The sequence below is a fragment of the Molothrus aeneus genome, chromosome 5 (assembly GCF_037042795.1).
Source record: "Molothrus aeneus isolate 106 chromosome 5, BPBGC_Maene_1.0, whole genome shotgun sequence".
NCBI classification, from domain to species: domain Eukaryota; kingdom Metazoa; phylum Chordata; class Aves; order Passeriformes; family Icteridae; genus Molothrus; species Molothrus aeneus.
Genome location: NC_089650.1, coordinates 48,820,808 through 48,836,201, shown reverse-complemented (window position 1 = coordinate 48,836,201; position 15,394 = coordinate 48,820,808). Strand labels below are relative to the sequence as shown.

General features: G+C 37.8%; 1 protein-coding gene across 1 annotated transcript; it reads right to left on the bottom strand.

Moving 5' to 3' along the window:
* Positions 1–3,170: 3,170 nt before the first annotated feature.
* SPAM1 (sperm adhesion molecule 1) lies at positions 3,171–11,194 on the bottom strand. The gene is made up of 3 exons (XM_066549905.1): positions 10,098–11,194; positions 8,528–8,617; positions 3,171–6,726 (listed from the first exon to the last, which is right to left on the bottom strand). Exons 1-3 carry the CDS (start codon positions 11,058–11,060, stop codon positions 6,022–6,024), a joined length of 1,758 nt encoding a protein of 585 aa, XP_066406002.1. The 5' UTR covers positions 11,061–11,194; the 3' UTR covers positions 3,171–6,021.
* Positions 11,195–15,394: the final 4,200 nt, after the last annotated feature.

Sequence of the window (15,394 nt, the reverse complement as noted above, 5' to 3'; positions counted from 1 at the left end):
TGCCTTGCTAGAATTAGCAGCTCAGAGGACATTTGTTTTCATAGCTAAAAGCTATTCTGTTATCCTGTGTTGCTGTAGACAGACAAGCCACTTAACCTTTCTGGGAAACATTTAACCATTGATAAAGTATTTTAGTTTTCTGTCTTTTCTACTGAGTTTTACACACTGCAGGACCATTTTAGCAGTGTTATGGGACCATGCAGCACCCAGCTTGTTGAGTCTTCCAAGTGCTCTGAAGGGATAGCAAAGCAGCTTACTTGTTGCAGAGACTTATTTATGCTATAAAAATTTATAAAAGTGTATCCTACATTTCAGGTAACAATGGTGGGGATGCAATAAGCACATGGTCAGCAAAATGACTTCAACCAACACTGCATATCCAGATCTTTCACATTTGTGGAGAAACGACGTGTTTGAAACTCAGATTTGTAGCTCGGAGCACTACCAAAGAGATTGAACCCCAAATCTGTATTTTAAGCATGCATTCACTAAAATGCATGAAAATTCACTAAACAGCTGAAGATCATAGAATGATTATGATTGGAAAAGACATCCAAGATCATCAAGTCCAACCTTTGAGTGATCACCACCTTGTAAACTAGACCATAGCACTAAGTGCCACATTTAGTTATTTCTTGAATGCTTCCAGGGATGGTGATTCAGCCTCCTCCCTGGGCAGGTCTTAAGGAGAAGAAGCTTTCAGCTGAATGAAATCTCCAGAGAAGAGAGCATGAGAAGAAGTAATGTCTCACTGGTATATTCAGGTTTGTCCTGATATACCAGATGTTTGGGGGGAAAAAAAACCTGTAGAATCAGTCACTTCTACTAGTGAGGCACTACATTAGGGAATGACTAGTCAACTTCTCTTTTTGTAGGCCAGAGTCAAGCTGCTGCACTGCTGAAGGGAACAGAAAACTGTGTTGAACTTTTTAGTGAGATACCCACCAGTGTCTGCATGTGTCATCTGTGCCCTCTGCTGGCTGCAGCCCCTGAGGCTCTAGTATGTGCCCTAAATTCTTGTCATGCTCTGGTGAGGGAAAAGGTGAAGAAGGATTTCTGTTAGGACTGTTAAAGTGGCAGATTAAGGTTTTAACTCAAAAACTCTGTGATTTGGATGCCTAAGCTTGGTATATGCAGTTTGTGCTGAAATAGTAGATAGGATTTACAGGCAGCCTAAGTCTCTTATTAGCCCAGTGCCCTTAATTACTGCCTGCCCCAGCAACAAGGTACTTTGTACTCTGTTGTGACATTAACCATATTATTGTTGTGGGGCTGCAGGGTGCCCTTAGCCTCCCTTTAAACGGGTGGTTGTTTTGTCCCTGCCTCAGGAAATCATCACTTGACACAGGCAAGCTGTCTCTTGTCTCAACCTGCTGGTAGCCTGAGGGAGCAGTGTGGTCCATGAGACTGCTAACATATGGTATATTTCTTCTGCAGGATCCTGAAGAGTTCTGTTGAATAAATATGTTTCCTGATATGAGAACAAAGGCAGAGACAGGTGATTGCATATTGTCTAGAGCCCACATAAATATTGTGCTGAACACCACCCTCTGGAATTGTGTGCACAGAGCCAAAATGTCAGTTGAATAGATAAAGTAATGATCCACGTTAATTTTCATGCTGTCTGTTTGTGTCTAATTACTAATCAGTAAAATACTTTGTCAGTTACAAACTAAGGCTTATATAAGTATATACTAAAAAAGTCATCTAATTACTACTAAGGAGAATTATAATCAATATACCATGATGGTGGTAACACAGTAGTGAACATAATTAAATCCAAATTTATTCCCTTAAGGATGTTAATATTGATAGGTGTCCTTTACATTCTTGCCCTTTACTTTCTTATATTTAACAAAGGGACAACAAATGTGGGAAGCTTTGCAGTCCTGAGTGTCAGTAACAAAGAAGAGAGGATGACAGTGAAGAGCTGCAAGAGTATTGGAACAACTGCATGAAAGAACTATTCTCTAAAGACCCTGATCCTTGACTGGTATACACAAAAGCTTAGAATTCATCTTGAATACAGCATGTTTACATGATGATCATCATCATGAAAAATATTGTGAAGCAGAATTAGTATCCAATGGAGCACTTCCAGAAAAACAGACAGGAAGGTATGGGATAGACACACTTTGGGAATCACTCAGAAGTGGTAAGGGATAAAGTTAGTCTAGTAAGCTTTTTGAATCTGTTTCCACCTATCTATACAATGGCTTTCAGTAGCACAAGTAAAAAAATTACAAGAACTAGCAACAAAAAAAGTCTTTAGGAAAGATGAAATCATTAAACAAAGCACTATTTTTTTAAGACACACAATAAACATTTTTTTGTATCAATGGTTTTTTTTTAAATGAAACTCATTACTCCAACTTGAAGTCTCAGGCCCTATTTTGCTGGCTATCTGCCAGTGCAAAAAAAAAAAAAAAAACTGGCACAAACACAGTGTGAAAAAATCTTTCAAGTAAGTTTTAAGTGCATATGCTTAAAGGATGGAATTTAGTTGTCATCTTAAAAAGGTCATCAGTGCTCCATAACTGAATGTGTCTTACAATTATGTAACTGTCTCTGCTGTCTTGTTGTTTGTACTGAAAAGTGATGGATAGGTACATGTAGAAATCTAATCTGTCTGGAAGTTGTCTAGAACTTATTGCACAGGTCTGAAATCTTCTGTACAATTCTTTGCTGATATATATATTTACAACAGGGTATCCCAGTGTGATGCAGGGAATAAAGCAAATTTTGCTGAACACTTCAGGATTCGTATCACATCCTAAGCTGTCTACAAAGTGATCTTGCTGGCCTCTCAAAACATCTCTCCATATTGTCATTTTTATCCAAAAAAACCCTGTTAGGTGATGATCAGACTATGTTTTTATTCTATTCAGATTCTTTAAGTGCCAATTGCCATCTCCCTTTGAAGTACTAATATCTTTGTATGTCCCAGAATAAGCAACACAAGAAACTAGATCCAGATTTTTCAGCTAGAGAAGCAGAATGTCAATTAAAATTTTAGCATAATGTCAAAACATCGAAGGAGGGTATTTAACAGCTTTCACTTAAACAGACCCTTTCATCAAACCCACTTTGCATTTCCCTGTCCCTAAGTATTGCCAGCCCGAGGTTTCTCTAGAAAGGAGAAATACAAAAATAATGAATGGCAATCAAAGTGAACTGTTCCTCTAGTGTTTAATCTTTTCAAAATTACAAGAATGTAAGAAATTAAAACTAAAATGCTAACTTATGATTACAGGCAATACAGTGAATAGAAGAAAATCTCATTGGAAAAGGGTCCAATTTAGGAGAAAATAAATTTGGCTTTGAACATATGACAGTCACTGGCAATGCAAGCCATAGCAGCCCTTTCCTTTTTTCTTTTTTTCCTTTTTTCCTTTTACTCCATGGAGACTCACTGACTCCATGGTGACTCTTTATCATAGAATATAGGTAAGACAAATATAATAAGAGAAAAAGAGAAAAATAATATATTTGGAAAATACTGTAATTTAACACATAGCAGACCTAAATCCTGAAGTCTGTAGGATTTAAAGAGTGAATTGCAGATACACGTAGGTAACATAAATAATTCTGAATGAACATTTGAAAGGTGGCTGGCAAAGCACTGTGCATCAGAGCACAAGGCAGGTAGCTACACATACAGCTTAGGAAGGCACAGTTCATTGCAATAGACTGCTTTCCTCTCATCTTCCCTTTACTTTCCTGGTCCTGGCTGTTCTCAAGAAACAAAAAGGTATGGGATTGGATGAATAGGTCAAATATATCAGTTAGTGTGTTCCTTTATCTTTACAGTGAGCCTTGGGGAAAGGTTTTCAATATTAAGTAACAGGTAGATAAAAATGCTGAATGGGAAGAGACTGGTCTGTCCACATTCCCTACTGCTTCACTCTTTCATTTCTGCAGTTCACTTCCTCTGCGTCCATTGGGAGGTCCTGGGTGCTCTGTTTCAACTCTTCTGTGATTTTTTCTTCTCATTCCTCCTTTTTTGGTGATTTCCTGCTTGAATCATCACAAATTTTCTGCTTGATATTACCTGGCTGATAGTCAAAATTGTTCATGGCAAGACCTGCAGACTTTTTGAACAACCTGCAAGCTGTCTTGCCATAAAGTGCTCAGATCCAGTATCTTTCAGTTTAGCCATGTCAAAGTGTTGTGAAAAAAAATAGAATTTCATATAAGTCATACAAGTTTTGTTAAGGCATTACCAGTGATGTTTCCAGTTTTTAGAAACTGTTTGATAGTTACCACAAATGCTGTGTGAAGGGAGTTCAGGCACAGGAGTTATGATACCAAGCCTTTTCTTTGCCCAAGATGAAATAACCAATATCAAAGCTGCAGTGGAAAAAAGCATGCTTTTGCACAGGTGATCAAAAGCAGATGGACTCTTTTGTGCTGAACAGTCTGCTGCACATATATCTTTTTATTCATGATTCCACTTGGAACTGTAATGGCAGAAACAGCTTTGATTCGTGGACTTATCACTGTAACTGGGATGAGAAAATTGTTACTTCCTCTTGATAACATGCTCTTCAAAAGCCATAAAACATTATTTCTCCATGTTAAGTCTAAAGGCTTCATCTATTTTTTCTGCGTCTCTGTTATGACCAACAACCTGAAAATTCAAAGAAAATGGATATAATAATATATGTTTTCTGCTAGATTAAGGGATGAACTTTTTATAAGTAAATGGCCACTATATTGAAGTCCTGGTTATTTTCATTAGTGAGGCAGGCTATATCTGTAAGAGGTGGTGATTTATTTATGCAGATCATGCCTGGCTCTAGGGAGATTTTTAATGTATCCATGCCAGCAGCCACTCTTCACCCATCGGAAGGCCAACTGTCTATTAAGCATCTGACATAATAATTTGAAAAGGTTATTTTATCAACTAAACTGCAGCTAATTGCTTCTAAATGCTTCAACTGACTATATGTTTATCATAACTAGACTCCTGATGTGATACTGAGAGTAGTTTTCTTCTGAGGTATCTCTGCTACTTTCTCACTGCTTTTGGCAATGGAATAGTATTAAGCAAATACTTTCAGTTCTGTCAGCAAACTGAATCAGAAAGGTGGTCCTGAGATTGTCTCAGGTCTCCAGTGACACTTATCTTTCTGCCTCCACTGCTGGGTTTTCCTAAGGAGCAAAATGGTTTTCACCAAAGAGACCCCTCAGGAATAACAAAGCACACAGTCCCATGCACAGACTTTTGTCTACATGGCACATACAGCCCTATGCACTTCCTAGGGATGGCTGGATGGAGAAACTAGGACTGGTGACCTGTGCTGCAGGGAATGCACAGGCAGAGCAGATGAGTTGTGAGTACTGGCAAGACAAAACAACTGGAAACTAAGAAAGGGATATCTGAAATAAGGGAGAGGGTTTGTGAGAAGAAAGGATAAACTGCTACAGCTCAATTTTTAAATAATGAAGCTGTAATATTCAAAGTCAACATTGACACTGAAATTAGAACCTTTTGAAGAGTTACAAATATATTTAATTAAAATAAAAGCTACCGCATCCCTAAAGGTTTTATGAAAAGTGGAGGAACATTACATTAATAAGATAAATTTTATGCTGAAAAGCTCCACAGATCTAAAGATAAGCCAAATATTTTAAGAGATAATTCCATTCATATGGAATGAAATTAATTTTTGCATAGAGCATCAAGTCCGATGACTTATTTTACATATTATATATTTATCTGTCTTAACTTGAAGTAGACAAAAGCGCATTGTCAACCATTACTTTTTTCCAAATATAACAGTTAAAAATGTAAACTGTAAAAAAATGTTTCTTATTCTGGATTATCCTCTCATGTAGCATAGTCAGTATATATAGACCAATATCTCTTTGGCACAGATAGTAGTTTATAGAACTAAACTGAGGAAATACATTCAAGCTGAAGTGGTACCTATGGATTAGAAAAGGTTACCTGATAAGACCATAAGCCTTTCAGGAATTATTTAGTTTGTTTGTTTTGTAAAAAAAACCTTGAGAATTTCAAATATAGTCAAGGAAAAGGATATTCTCACTTTCATGGATCATTTGTATTAAGTTTCTCAAAAGGAGAATTAAGTGAAACAGACTAAACATCCTTATCTTATAGGATGAAGAACTAATGAAAGTACGAGTATCATTTTCTTCTAAATCATAGCTACTGGCAGCTGTAACAGTGTTATTATATTCTCCAGTTGTTATATTAAGTATATTATTTCCAAAGGTAGATTGGAAATCTACTTCAGGATGTGTAGATAATGACACCTTACTCTCAGAGGTTAATGAAAATGCAGTTCTGTTAGACAGGATCTTTTCTTCAGAGCCTTCTATGTTAGAAAGTGAATTTGAGGATATCTGAATGCAAATATCTTCTGAAATGCAAGCATGGAGGTAATGGATGTCATTTATGTCAGCTCTAGGTTCACAGCTGTGGCCTGCATAACAATGGCAATCAAATTTTTCTATGAATGTTTGCAGATCCTGATATGATGGTTGCCCTTGTAAAGTGTATTTTCCATCCTTTGTCATTTGAATTGCAATATTCTCAGGGTTCAAGTGAAGATAGTCACTGGAATTCCATTTTTTCCGTGCACAAGCACCAGAGTCTTGGCATAGCACTTGGCTACATATTCTGGCTGCCATTGTGACGTTGATGAGGTATGGGGTCAAAGTCCTCCTGAGGTAGTTGTCCAGAGTTCTACAGGTGTTCTGTGAAAAGAGCATTATACCTCCACAGTTTAGTATGGAAACCATTAAAATGCTGTCATTCTAATAACAGTACCACAGTACATATCTATAAATGTTTCCCCTGAGGATTTGATAATATCTATAAGTCGTTGTTGGAAGCAAATTTATCTGAGAAGCTGTTATAAAATTCAAGGATCCTAGCAAATTCATGTTGTATAGTTGCTGGAGATGTTACAAAAAGCAGTTAGACCAGAAAACAATTGTCTTTAAGCTTTCATTTTATCTCTATATTTCATGTAGCTTTTTGAATCAGATGTATTTAAAGATGTTTCATGAAGACTTGAAGTTCTTTTTTAAGATCTAAATAGTTTGAATGAGTCTGGGAAAAAAAACTCACACTACTTCAGTCTAAAAAAGTACTTTTTCTATCAAGTAGTCTCTGAGCCTTTCCAGCTTTCCCCTGACCTGAATAGCTTGGCTACAGGGTAGGGACCTTTCATGGCATTTTTAAATGAAAAGAATTGTGGTTGAATGGTCAAATTGAAGGTATGCTAGGACAATTGATTGTTCTAACTGATCATGAAATTGGCCTATGTTCTGTGCATTCATGGCACAGTTTAATAACCAGAAGGTTTGGGAGCTCTCTCTTTGTTTCTGACATTATGGGCCTTTGCCCAATACTGCATGTGGATGTGCCTAATATTTATACCCATGAAGATCACTTTGGTGAATCTAAGATGTATGTAGGTTTTTTAGTTTTCTTCTAGGTATATATATAAATACTTCCAAGAAATTTTGGTTGATGCAGAAGTGAGGCTTACAGAAATATTTAATTGCTGAAATGCTAGTGACTGTGAAAGCTGTAAAAAATCAGGTGCAATTAGTGTTAAAAATACATAGTCTGACTGGTCTGTGGAGAGTTCTTTTTTTCTCACAGGAATCTCAAAATTAAGACAATAAAAGTTGCTGCTCATCTATATTCTGATATTGAGATAATGGGCAGAAAAGTTCCAGGTGTAACTGATATTCTTTCTCAAAGGCAGGCACATACAAAAAAGTCAAGGTATCATGCTTTGGGGAATAACAACCTTACAGAACTGTGGAGGTGTATTTTGCCATGCTTTCTGTGACAGGAGGTCTGTCAGAGATGGAGAATTTTTGTTCATTGCACTATTGCCCTCAGAAGACTCTTTCCATACAATAGTTTGTTAAATCTAACTTACCTGGTTATGAATGAACTACCTGGAAAGAATTATGAAAACATCCTTGTAACAGTTCTCAAACTATGTATTTCCCCTTCCTAAAACAAACTAGAGCTTTTTTCTTTGACTCAGATGTTTCATACAATGAAATTAATCAAAGTAGTATTTGCAACACGCAGAACAGGCTAGGGCTGTACTTTTACAGACTGACTTCTATTGTTGCCAAGTTCACCAGCTCCAAAAAGCAGAAGAGTCTTCTAAAAATTGTTCCGGGCAAGCCCACGTAATTTTCTTTTTACTTCATTACTAAAATGAAGTGAAGATATAGTAATTCTTTTGTATACTAATTAAACAAGTGCTAACTTGCCTGTGGTTATCATAGTAATTTGTCCAGTTACCGGAGTCAACAGAACTGAGACATTGAAAGATTGAACTCTTGTTCTGTGTAGCCAATGATGACCTTAATAAGCCTCAGATATGCTTGAGTTTTGACTACAAGAAACTGCTGGCAATATGGAGTCATCATTTTAAAAGTAGAAGACGTAAGTGATCAAAATGTTTTACATCCTTTTTACTTTATTTCTCCTTAAAAATTTCATATAATAATTGATGTAGCATACCTTATTTTGTGTTAAATTCATATCACCCCAAATCACAATTCCAGAAGCACCCAGTGCAGCAGATTCTCCAATGGTATTTACCAGGTCATCCTGAAGGAAAATATGCAAAGAATCATATAAATGTAAGTAACTTATAACATAAGGGCAAATGAAAAAATGCATATAGTAAATGACATATCCACAACAACTACTTTAAGACAGCAAGCAATGATACACAATACAAATGTCCTACTCGCAATTGCACAATTTTATCCTGGAATTGGATTGCACAGGTGACACCAGAAAATGATGCCAACAATATCCAATTTATAAATGTCATCTGGTTGAAAAAACAAGGCTGTAAAACTGAGCCAGTGCTTAGACATATGACATACACTCCTCCAGCCGTGTTACAGCTTATTTTGCTGCATTGCCTCCTGGCTGCTCAGAGTTGGTAGCAACTGGTTTCAGTAATGCTGTGGGATAGAAATACTGGAAAGCACAGCTTGCTTTTTCTTTTTTTTTAAATTTAATTTCTGTTACCACAAACTGCTACAACAGAAAAGATGCAAGAGAAAGAGCTTTCAACAGTAGGAATCTCCCTTTTCCAGAGAATGTCTCTGGTCTTTTATAGAGATTGATTTGGAAAATTTGTTTCTCTTCATTTATCCTTTTAGGGTCAGCTCTTAGACCAGCCCTAGAAAATGTTAAGGCGTATATGGGGTGGGAGAGGACTATGATAAAGACAAAACAATAAAAAAGAAAGTTACCGTAGGGCACAACACACGCACACACAAAATTAATGTAAAGATTATAGGATTTCAATTATTAATTGGGATCCCAGCAGGGCCCCTGAAGCACCCCTTGCTCCCTGAAAGTATCCACAGAACTGGGGGCAACACTTGCTAATGCTCTGTCCAGAATGTGGGAGGACACCAGGTAGAATGCCATCACCAGGACTCTAACTTCCCCTTCTTCATGGGCTGGAACAACAACAAGAGATTCTCCGGAGTGGTGGCATCTCCTATAGGGTGGGTGTCTATAAAAATGTGAGGGGAAATATAGCCAGAACTGCAGTAAGATGATTGGATTTTAATCAGAGCCTAACCTTAACTAAGCCATGACATGCTGAAATACCATTTTTGTACTTGAGTACAACTGAGGACAGATTTTTTTCACTAGCTTTAAACATGTTTTAAGGAAAGAAAGACTCCATTGTTTTGTATTTTTTTCTTATAACTTAAAAAGCAGGCAGTAGGTGAGCCCAGTATTACTAATTCTCTGCAAAACTTTACTCATATTTCTTTCCTCTGACCAGGTGTGCTAAATATGTTTTCTAGTTTTGTGATATTTTGTTACATGTGAGGACAACTCAGAGAATAAAACACTATTTGATAAATATAATGAGAACAGTTTGAAAATAGACCTCTTAGTGTTTTGTTTGGTTAAATTTTTTTGATGGATTAATTTAATTTTTTAGACAAAATTGCACACTTCTTTCTGATGCAAGTTAGTATATTTGCTAAATAAGTTTCACCTGGTGATTTTTTGCCATATAAATTTGAACTCTTTAAGGTCTAGCTTCACTCACCTCAGAGAGATATTCCTCATAGACATCTGTGAATACTGGACGTGTATATACAAAAACTGGAAGGGGATGACTAGAGTTAGAGACATAGGAATTTCTAATGGCTTCCTGAACTCTGTTGCGAACAAAGAGTTGAGCATTTCTGGAAGATTTTAAGGCTGTCTCTAGATAGATAGATGGATAAAGTGCTGTGCTTTTCTCCCACAACCAGTTAAGCTCATTATTTCGTTCTATTTCAATATCTAAACAGGCTCCTGTATAATTGTGGGGGTTTTGTTTGTAATCATAGTTATAACAGTCTGGATAAAGGTAATATCCCCACAGACGATTTGGTTTCGTTTCTATGCCCAGCTCCAAAGTTTCCAACATAAATGATTTTGCTGCAAACTCAAATTCCATTTTAGCTATAGTTCTGGCTTCGGCTTCGGATAGACTGAGGTCTCTCTGCTGAACTAACTCAATGGATTCCTGTCTATAAATATCTTTTGATCCCCAGTTCCTTATCCACACAGGTCTCCAGTTTTCCCAGTCAATGACAGCCAATCCAAGCTGTTCATCTGAAGGAATGTAGAACTGGATGTCCTCTTTGGCTTTTTTTAAATGATTTTCCAGCAGTGAGAGTTGAGGGAGTCCTCCATTGAATGCCTCTCCTGTGACTTCATTTTTGTAAGGGTAGTATCCAAGCCTGTCTGGATAGAAGAGAGTGATGTTTTGCCCAATGGATGTCTTTAGTGTACTTCCAATTAGAGGGAAAAAATTCATGTCCAGCTGCACTCCAGTCCTTTCAGTACAAAGTTCTGTAGGAGCATTCCAGATAGAAAGGAAAGGTGAATTAGAAACAAGTGGACGAGCTCTTATGTTCAGAGATGAGCAGCAAGAAACTAGAAGAGTGGCAAACACCACACCAGTTGCTACAGGGTATGTACAGGTAACACAGGTGCCAAAACTTTGTCTCACAGTTTCCATTGCAGTATGTGCAGTGACATTAGGTGCTTCTGATCAGACAAAAATTAAATGCTCTCTGGGTGTTCAGAAGGTTGGTAGTCTGTCAAAAACTTTATCGTAAAATATACTTCTTCAGATTAATACCTATTAAGCAATATTCCTTGGATGTGAAATAGGGGTGTCCTTTTTACAAGGCTCTCTGTCATTTCAGGCTCCAGGAAACTTTCCAGCAGCTTCTCAGACCTAATGCAGAAAAAGAAGCAAATGCAAAGTAAGAAATTATAACTATTTAATTTCTAACCTTGAAACAAGTACCATTTCTAATATTGAATATATTGTAATGCTTGAATACAATTACCCTTTGAAGAAAAAGAACAATGTACAACCATAGAGAAATAAACTGTACTATTCCACTGTCATTTTTATGCCTAAAAAATAGATTTTAAAAAAACCTAGATTTAAAACAGGCAGTGGAACAGTATTCAGTGGCTCATAGATCAGAGTAAGTGTGCTCAGAAATACTCCAGACTGTCAGTTAAATGTCTGTAAAAATGAGCAGTTTCACAGTGACTTCTTTTAATCAACAGCAATATAATATTTCTCACCTACATCAAAATAAAGTTCTGATCCTTCATTTGTTAAATTTACAGAGTCCTTAAGGGAAGACACAAGATAATATAAAACAAACCTGGGCTGTTTTACACTTGCAAAAAACCAATTGATGGATACTCATTTAACCCAGTGAGGTATCTGAAATATTATAGGCACTCTATCTTCTGTCCAGGCCTCTTTTAAACAGGTTCAAAAACCTGTGAATCACTATGGTATATGGCTGGCTCTATGTTATTTCAGGCCATTTGAGATGTACAGATTAAGTGGCCCTGAGTCAAAGTCTGCCCAGGGGGGTAGGTCAATAGGAAAGCTGAGGCTGTCCATACACCCACAATGAGCAGTCACATTTAGTGGTGACAGCCTCAGTGCAGGCATCAGCTTTTACATAGAATCCCACTAGCTGAAACATTCTCTGTGCAGTAACTCCTAAATCTCCATTCCTTCTGATTTTGAAATGGTTCAAACCTCAATTTGACACTTTCTGTAGTAGAGACCTTGTGATGAGGCAATAGAGTATGTAAGGATTATACAAGAGTGTACACAAAAATATTGCAGTCACCATGAAGTGGGCCATGGAGTGGCTGGCAATGTAAAATCTCTAAGGACAGATTCAAGAAAAAAAGCAAATAATATTTTAGTTTGTATTTACTGAATTCAGCCAGGAGTGGAATCTACAAATTTTTGTATAGAATCAGCAGATGGATTGAAATCTAAACATTCATGCAGATATTTCATCATTCCACAGCTGCTGATGTGATAAGTAAAGAAACCCTGCCAAGAATCAGTTTTATAAACCAAACTTGGATCACAGATCCAATTACTAGGAAGGAAGGTAGCTCTGTTCACTTAAATTGCTTCAAGAGCAGTACCTCATTTGCATGACATCTGCTTGACGAAACTTGTAGAAAAGCTGTCTGCATGCATTTCCCACAGCTGCCCAGAGGTGACAGCAGGAAAAAGTCATTTCTCCTCCGAGCTAAACAAATTTTTCTCATATGACAAATGCTATAATCCCTTATTCATCTTTGGAGCAATTTGCTAGATTTGCTCCAGTATGCCCATTGCTTTGTTGTACTGGGAAGCTCAGTTGTGGACACAACACTCCAGATGTGGCATCATCAGTGCTAAAGAGAAGGAACAAACACAGTGCTTGACATGGTGGTGGTGTATACTCTTGTTAATGCCACCCAAAAGGCTGTTGGTCTTCATTGCTGCAAAGATTCATTGCTCAATCCAGTCAGCTTTGTAGAGCCTACTCTACAACTTCATTCCAGCCATTCAGCTTACAAGCCTGTACTGGTGCATGGGGTTATTCCTCTTCAGGTGTAGGGCTCAATGTTTTCATACATTGGACTTCATGAGGTTCCTGTCAGTCCCTTTCTCCAGTCTGTGGAGGTCCCTCTAAATGGCAGCATGATCCTGTGGCATATCAACCACTCTCAAGTCTAGATTATCTGTAAACTTGCCACAGGAACACTCTTTCCCAGGAATTAACGAGGATGTTATATAGTGTTGGACCTAGTATGAAGCCTTAGTGTACATTTCTAGAAACAGGCTTCCAGCTGGACTTTGATGGGTCTCCAGCTGTACATCCTGGACTGATCTCAACCCTGTGAGCCTGACAGTTCAGCTGGTTTTCAGTTTCACTATCCAGTTATCTATCTTGTACTTAATCAGTGAGAACGTTACAGGAGACTCTGTTAAAAGCCTTGCTAAAATCAACAGTATCCAATGTCTCCCCTTGTCCACCAAGCCAGTCATCTCTTTAGAGAAGGCTTCCAGGTTGGGCAGGCCTAATTTTCTCTTTGTTAATCCATGCTGACTACTTGCAATCACATTCTCATTCCTAATGTAAATGTTTTCCAGGATTATTTGCTCTCTCAGCCTCCCAGGGTTTGGGGTGAGGCTGGTCTGACCAGCTTGTAGTTCTTTGGATGTTCTTTTTTTAACCTTTTTAAGAAAGGAGTTACATTTGCTTTCTTCTAGACCTTGGAACCTCCCCCAGTCACTGTGACTATTCAAAGATTATCAAGAGTGACTTTATAATGATATCAGCAGCTTCTTCAGCACATACCACTCCTTGCAGGCACATGCCATTATGTGCCATAAACTTGTGTGTGTCCAGTCTGCATAAATGTTCCTGACCTTGCTTGTCCTTTGCTACTGGATCTCCGGCCAGCACTATGCCCACATTTTTCTGGTCTTCTGCTGCTTCTATACCTCTAGAAGCCCTTCACACATCTTGCCAGATTCTGATCCAGGTGGGCTCTGGGTTTCTTAACCAGATCCCAACAGCTCAAATAGTGTTTCTTGTTCACTTGTCCCTGCTAGTACCTCATGTGTGCTTTCTTTCTATGTCTGAGCTTTGCCAAGAGCTCATCCTGCCATTTCTTGATTTCCTGAATGTGGAGATTTTTGAGCTTGGAAAAGGTGATTCTTTAAAATCAGTCAGCTCCTGGACCCTTCTCTCCAGGGCTGTCTCCCAAGGAATTCTTCCAAGCTGATGCCTCTAGATCTCTAGATGCCAAAACATGCTTTCCTGAAGGCAGTTGTTATGATCTTGCTATTTCCTTTGTTGCCTCTTTTCAAGATCCTGAACTCCACCATCTCATAATCACTACAGCCAAGACCCAGTCTTCACATTTCCTGTTTGTAACTATGAGGTACACCAGAGCATCTCTCTTCCTGGCTCCTGCCTTATCCTAAGTGACACTCCCTGAGAGAATGCAGATGGAGACTTACAGGACAAACTTAAAGAATTTTGTACTGAAATTCTGCAGAAATACTTTTTCCACTTATGCAAATACAGCTTATTCAAATTAAATAAATTTTCACACATAACCAGCTGATGCACACCAGCATTTGCCAGGATGGTGATCTTTTATGTGATTGGTTTGATCATAAGTGGGAAGACCTCAGAAAGAAGCTGTAGGAGTAGTTTGGCTTTTTCTGTTCCTCTGCCTTTGATTATAAGATATTTCTTGCCCCCATTGAAGTCAGAAAACTACAGAACACAAATTTTATTATTTGTTCCTGTCAGGTTGTTTTTATGAGTGGATTTCAGTAATAGGCTGACTTGATGTAAAGTAAAAGAGGAAAACATTGTTTGGAACGTTATATTTACTGGTTTTGCTAGAACTCATTTATTATTGGCTAATTTTGCAAAGTTAAATGTAACAGTTTGTTGGGAAATGATTTTCCCCCAAATCTTACTGTGATGTACTCTACTGAGTATGAGTTAACAGATTATTTTATGTGATAGTTTCCAGTTAAAAGGATTGCCTTCATCCCAGCCTAACAATGACAGCTCTGATAAATGTTAATCTCTTCAGTCTCCTTGACGGTGGTCTAAGTGAGCTGAGTCAGAAAGCTGCCCTTCTCCTTGTCAAAAAGTCATTTACTTTACAATATATTAACACTAATTGTTCATGGGATACCTGACTGGAAATACATGTTGATGGAGCTAAGTGCCTTTTGTCTAGGGAAAAAGCTTTGACTTTACATTTTCCCAAATCTGGCATTTGTAAAGGTTAAGCATTACAGGAAATCATATTAATTTTCTTGGCTTAATTATTGCATCATTTTTCACGGCATAAACTGGACTGCAGAAACACACATGGTTGAAAGTGCAAGTGTGCTCTTGGTGTTTTGGAAACTACACAATCATGAATTTGGGCCATGCCATATGTCCCCGAAAAAGTGGACTCTGAAAAGGCTCCACTAGACCAAAGAGAGTCTGAAAA